Source organism: Leptomonas pyrrhocoris (genome assembly GCF_001293395.1).
Source record: "Leptomonas pyrrhocoris isolate H10 chromosome Unknown, whole genome shotgun sequence".
In the NCBI taxonomy this organism is placed as follows: Eukaryota; Euglenozoa; class Kinetoplastea; order Trypanosomatida; family Trypanosomatidae; genus Leptomonas; species Leptomonas pyrrhocoris.
Genome location: NW_015438371.1, coordinates 427,723 through 432,732, shown reverse-complemented (window position 1 = coordinate 432,732; position 5,010 = coordinate 427,723). Strand labels below are relative to the sequence as shown.

The following is a 5,010-nucleotide window of genomic DNA, read 5'->3' as shown; positions in this document are numbered from 1 at the left end:
CAACGGCGACAGCGCGCTCCACGACGCGGGCAGGGTGCCTGTCAGGTGGTTCCTGCTCACAATTACAGTCAACACTTTCAGCCTACTCCACTGCTCCGGAAGGGTGCCCGTCAGGTTGTTACGGGACATGCGTATCTGGGCTAGCCCCGTCATTTCGCTCCACTCCGCCGGCAGGGTGCCTTCCAAGTTGTTACCGATCAGCTGGAAATTTTGCATCTTCGTCAGTTTTCCCCAAGTCGACGGCAGCGTCCCGATCAAATTAGAGCGGTGGCTATTCATCAAGAAACGCTCCACGGTCACCTTACTGCCGTCGAGGTCTTCGGGGAGCTCCGGCAGGCTCGCCGGTCGCTTCAGACTCCAAGAATCCAGTAGCACCCCTTTCACAACGTCGTCTTCGCATGCCAAGAAGTCCCAATCGGTGCAGTAGTTGTCACCTGTTATGTGCTCCCTCAGCTCTGGTATCCCCGCCACGAGGGCCTGCAAGAACTTCGCCGTTTCGGGCTCCACCGCGGATGGAACCGACGTATTGCTGTCCGCGGCAGCCGCCACGTGCGAGCCGAGAACACAGCACACGAGAAGGGCACCGATGGCGAGTGCCTTCCACGGCTGCGGAGTAGAGGAGAAACGGCTCATGCTGCTGTCCGGTTGGCCTGCTCGGTGAACAGAAACGGAGACAGGAAAATAATGTTTAGAGTGACGTGGAAATAACCGGGGAAAAAAATAGCGAAGCGCAGCGCACAGGAGGCGGAAGAGACCTCTTTCGACGGCCTTGAACCCACGGACTCGGTAGACACCGCGGGAACTTGACGCTGCGGAATAGCGCTGATTGTGCGAATGGGGTCTCAGCGAGAAAGAGGAAGGAGGGCTCAAATGGCGTGCGCGTTGGCGGGACAAGGGAAAAATAATAGTGGTATTTCAGCACCTACGAAAAAAGCGCGCGATTAGAGAAGGGTTAGCGTTGACTTCTGAGCAGCCGCCAAATGGTGAAGGAGGCCAGAGTGGCAGCCGTTGGCGTGTTTTAGAGCCATCGACAAGAAATGCAGCGTGATGGGAGAAGGTCGTTGACAGCGGTGTGAAAGGGATTTCATCGAGGAGCGCAGGGCAGCAACGCTTATGCGTAATGGGCACGCACTCGTCAAGCATGTGAGGGCACAATTCATACGTACGACGGAGAGAAACCAGCGGCACCCTATAGAAAAGCACAGTTCGCTTTCAACGTGGCACACCGCAGAATCCGAGACAGTTCAGTCCTTCATCTTTGCCGTTATGCGCACACGGCTCAGTGGACGCCCTTAAGCAAGTTTAACGCCCCGCAAGCAACAAAAGGGAAACACACCTGGGCAGAGCAAACAGTTGGCGTTGAAAGAAGTACGGCTTTCACCTCAGCGCATCTCGCACAACATCCTCGTCCAGGGACGAGAGAAAAAAGCAGAAGTAAAAACGAAGATGGACAGCGCTGCAGAACACACAACGGAAACGCATTTCGGGCAAGACGGTCTCCGTTGCTGTCGCCGCCATCCTTTGCTCTGCAACCGGAGAAGCGGGCCACCCTAGAACGGCTAGCCCGTTGGTAGTGGAAACGGGCTCTTAAAACGCCGCAGAGGCGCAGATGAAGCGACGAGGTCACCGGAAAGTTGGGATCTCGCAGTGCCCTCGTCGTGCCAGGGGAAAGGCACACGGAGACGCGGCCGAGTCAGCCCAGTGGCCTTCCGCAGAGGACGAGGTGCACGCAGCTGCCGGGCCACGGCTGCCAGCGGCCACCGCAGCATCCGCAACACCCGCAAAGGCCAGCTTCCAATCCCACTCGCGGGGGACGCACCCGCACAGTCGCTCAGCGGAGACATCCGCCACAAACGGCACCACCGACGTCTGCCGGAAGCTCCGGTGAGGCGGCGCTCTCGCTGCGAATGGGGCACTCGGCTCAGTGGGCCTCCACCCCACTCTCCCCGCACCGCGCTCCCATCCGCGCGCAGTAGCTGCCGCCGACGCAGCCGGACTCAAGATCCGGCACCGCAGTGGCAAGACGGCGCCGAAAACGGGGTGCACATGCCTGCTCGGGACGTGCGACAAGCGTGCCATACCCTTGCCGCAAGTGGAGTCCAGTACACGTGGAGAGGGGGGAAAGGCGCCTTCGAGCGGCAACAGGAAAGGAAAAGAAGCACAAAGTGGCGGCAAAGCGCGCACTGTGGCGGTGCTGCGGAATGACAACGCACTTGAAGGCAAAACACTTGCGGGCCGTGAAAATGGAAAGCTCAGAGACAGAAGGCGAGGCGGAGCGGCGTGGGGCAGACGTATACGCCGCACAGCGGTTTTCGGCGAGGCAGATCCACAAGTTTTCCGGAGTGCGTGAAGCCGTGCATGGGCTCAAAGAGCCTCCGCTTTCTGACGAGGCTGCGCACTCGTGCAGCGCGCAAGCGTTCACACGCAGCAGAGGCGAGGGGGAGAGGGGCGAGAGAACACCAAACAGACGAGGAAAAGAGGGAGGGGCGAGTACAGAGAGAGATGGCAGGTGGTGGCTGCACCAAATAAAAATGCAGCGATCGCGCAGCAGCGTCCACGGACAAGGAGCTGCAAAGCGCTTCTCTTCGGGGTCAAACACGTGCGCTGGCGTGCACGCAGGAAAACAATAGCAGCCGCCCACAGCGGCGGCGGGGGAGAAAGGGCCACCCCATCCGCTCCTCAGCGGTGCTTTTCAGTGCAGAGACCGGAGTCAGGAACCTTCGTTTCACGTACCGCCGTTTTCGCACGCAGCAGGCACACACATCAGCAGTGGTGCACCGCCGGGGCCGTCGTTCGCTATGCGATGTCGAAATGAGGATTTCTACCGAAGGATGAAGTGAATTGGAAAGACACATTCACGCATGAATAAAAAGCTTGAAGCGTAGAAAGAAAGACATGATAATAAAAGGAGAAGTAAGGCTCAGTATTGAAACACACGCGAAACAAAGATGAAGCACAGCTGCGGCAGTTGAGGCGTGTGCGGCGCAGCAACGGCAGAAGCAAAAGCAAATGGGCTGCGTTACTAGCAGACACTCTACGCAGCACGGCACGCAGTCTGCCCGCCGTAGCTCCTCTTCGGCACACCGATTTCAATGAGCGGTGGACTTGGAGTCACAGGTCAGCACGGGAAAAAAGAAAGAGAGAAAAAAACAGACTGTTGCACACTTTACTCGGTTAAACTGAAAAACAGCGGGGGTGAGACAGCCATCCTCTGCTGCTGTCGCCACAGCACCGGAGATGCGCACCCCAAAAACGGTTCAGCTTTGGAAATTATGACTGGTTCAGAAAGTAAATATATCAAAATAACAATGAAGAACGCGAATGAGAGGAAAAAGAGTTGGAGGTGGCGAGTCGGCGTGCGCTGCTGCGGGGGGTAATGTGCGACAGCTGCGGGAATAATCTGCTGCAGCGGCGCGCACACCGGCAGATCCGCGCCTCTATTTGAGCAGCTGCCGGGCAGCGCGACGGAGCACACACGTTTGCACATTGCCAGGAGAAACAGCGAGCAGAGCGAGAGAGGAACAGACACCGCAGCGCAGGGTCCTGTGCAGCAGTCTACAATAAACACCCACAATGGCATCTCACAATGGCAATGCAAGGACTGCACGAGATACCCTGGCGTGGGCACGTGCACCGCAAAAAAACATAGTGCAGCAGCGCACAACAACATCCACCAAGATAAGAAAAATGATGAGAAAATAAGAGAATCACGAAGACACACGAGCTCACCAGCTTTAGCATTAGAGAAGGTTGCACATAAGTAGATACATACATCTATATATATTATATATATATATGTCAGATGAAAGAGCTACTTGATACAACGGCTCGCGTTCTGTGCCGCCCTCTGTTGCGCGATGGTATCGGTGGACACCAACGCAGCCGTTGTCGGGTACAGCCGCGGAACAAGAATGATTGCCTGTCCCTCCGCATTTGCGTCACGCAGCACTCAGCAACGAAAACGCGCTCGCGTCCGCATCCCGCTTCACAGCAGCAATCCGTGCACCACACCACTCCCGCACGGCACACGCCAAAGACCAGCAACGGACGCACACATCCATCCCGTGAGCGCCTCGGTAGCGGGGAAACCACGCAAAAGAGCAAGGAGGCAAAGCACTCTCCCACGCGCACATGCACGCACGCGTCACTCGAAACACAAGAGAGAAATCACAGGGAACGTAGAAAATAAGAAAGCCAATTGATGGCGGTGGCGGCGTGCGGGCGTGCAGGGGGGCTTTGGCACCGCTCGCAGCAGTCGCGCTCATTCAAAAGCAGCACCCGGCCTTTCCAAGAGTGCAGCAGTGGTAGCGCTTGAAGAACTGCCTGCTGTCGGGCGCGGCTCACACCACGCACGGCACCCCCACAACGAAGAGCTAGCACTGTGTGTGCGGACCACATCCCTTCGCTTGAAAAAGAAACAAAAGAAAAAGAGGGGGAGAAGGGGAGAGGAGGAAAACAGCAAAAGATCAAAAGAAGGAAAGAACAAGGAACGGCAAAAGAAATGCTCACGGCTGCGAGCGGTGGGCAGCTGGAATCTACCACGTTCCACTGCACCACGGAGCACCCGTCACGTGCACAGCCTTTTAAAACGGCATACTGTGCGGCACACCTTCACTGAGCTGCCTCCTCCACGAACACAGACTGTCTGTCCTGTTGGGAAAGCGCTGTGTCGTGCCTTCCGCGTGCGAGGCCACCAGCGTGCCACTGCGCCGTCCTCTTCGCGGGGGAAAGAAAATAATTAGACCGACGCGGAACACACCCACAGCGCAGCGGCGAGAAGCAGCGCAGCCCACAGGTGACCGCCCGCCGTCAGCGACACGCGAACAGCACCGTCCCCCTGCACACACTGGAAGTTGGTCGTCAATTCGTAGCTTCGCGCGCATTCACCACAGCTCGTAGTGCTGCCCGCCTGGCACCGGACGCAATACAACACCTCACACCCCGCCTCGTTGGAGTTGCTGCCGTTGCCGCTCTTTGCCGCACTGCTGTGGGCCCTGCTGCTGCTGGAGA

The 5,010-nt window shown here is 57.6% G+C and overlaps 4 protein-coding genes across 5 annotated transcripts in view; all 4 read right to left on the bottom strand.

Moving 5' to 3' along the window:
- Positions 1 to 967, bottom strand: part of ABB37_06730 (surface membrane protein gp46-like protein) — a gene marked incomplete at its 3' end in the record, with an annotated part of 1,600 nt that extends 633 nt beyond the window's left edge. Inside the window, exon 1 of the mRNA XM_015805107.1 lies at positions 1 to 967. This exon is cut by the window's left edge and continues 633 nt beyond it. Within this exon, the coding sequence (XP_015656400.1) occupies positions 1 to 633 (633 nt within the window). The 5' untranslated portion in view covers positions 634 to 967.
- A 656-nt stretch (positions 968 to 1,623) lies between these two features.
- Positions 1,624 to 2,400, bottom strand: ABB37_06729 (hypothetical protein; the record flags this gene model as incomplete). Of its 2 annotated transcripts, none has more annotated exons than XM_015805105.1 (1): positions 1,624 to 2,400. In XM_015805105.1, exon 1 carries the CDS (start codon positions 2,077 to 2,079, stop codon positions 1,624 to 1,626), a length of 456 nt encoding a protein of 151 aa, XP_015656398.1. In that variant the 5' UTR covers positions 2,080 to 2,400. The 2 variants fall into 2 exon arrangements, with proteins under 2 accessions (XP_015656398.1, XP_015656399.1); XM_015805106.1 differs by having other exon boundaries at positions 1,624 to 2,393.
- A 766-nt stretch (positions 2,401 to 3,166) lies between these two features.
- ABB37_06728 (hypothetical protein) lies at positions 3,167 to 3,670 on the bottom strand (the record flags this gene model as incomplete). Its single annotated transcript, XM_015805104.1, has 1 exon — positions 3,167 to 3,670. One exon carries the CDS (start codon positions 3,668 to 3,670, stop codon positions 3,167 to 3,169), a length of 504 nt encoding a protein of 167 aa, XP_015656397.1.
- Positions 3,671 to 4,738: 1,068 nt separating this feature from the next.
- The window catches only part of ABB37_06727 (hypothetical protein), a gene marked incomplete at its 3' end in the record, with an annotated part of 1,525 nt that continues 1,253 nt past the window's right edge, over positions 4,739 to 5,010 (bottom strand). The window contains exon 1 of the mRNA XM_015805103.1: positions 4,739 to 5,010. This exon is cut by the window's right edge and continues 1,253 nt beyond it. Within this exon, the coding sequence (XP_015656396.1) occupies positions 4,739 to 5,010 (272 nt within the window).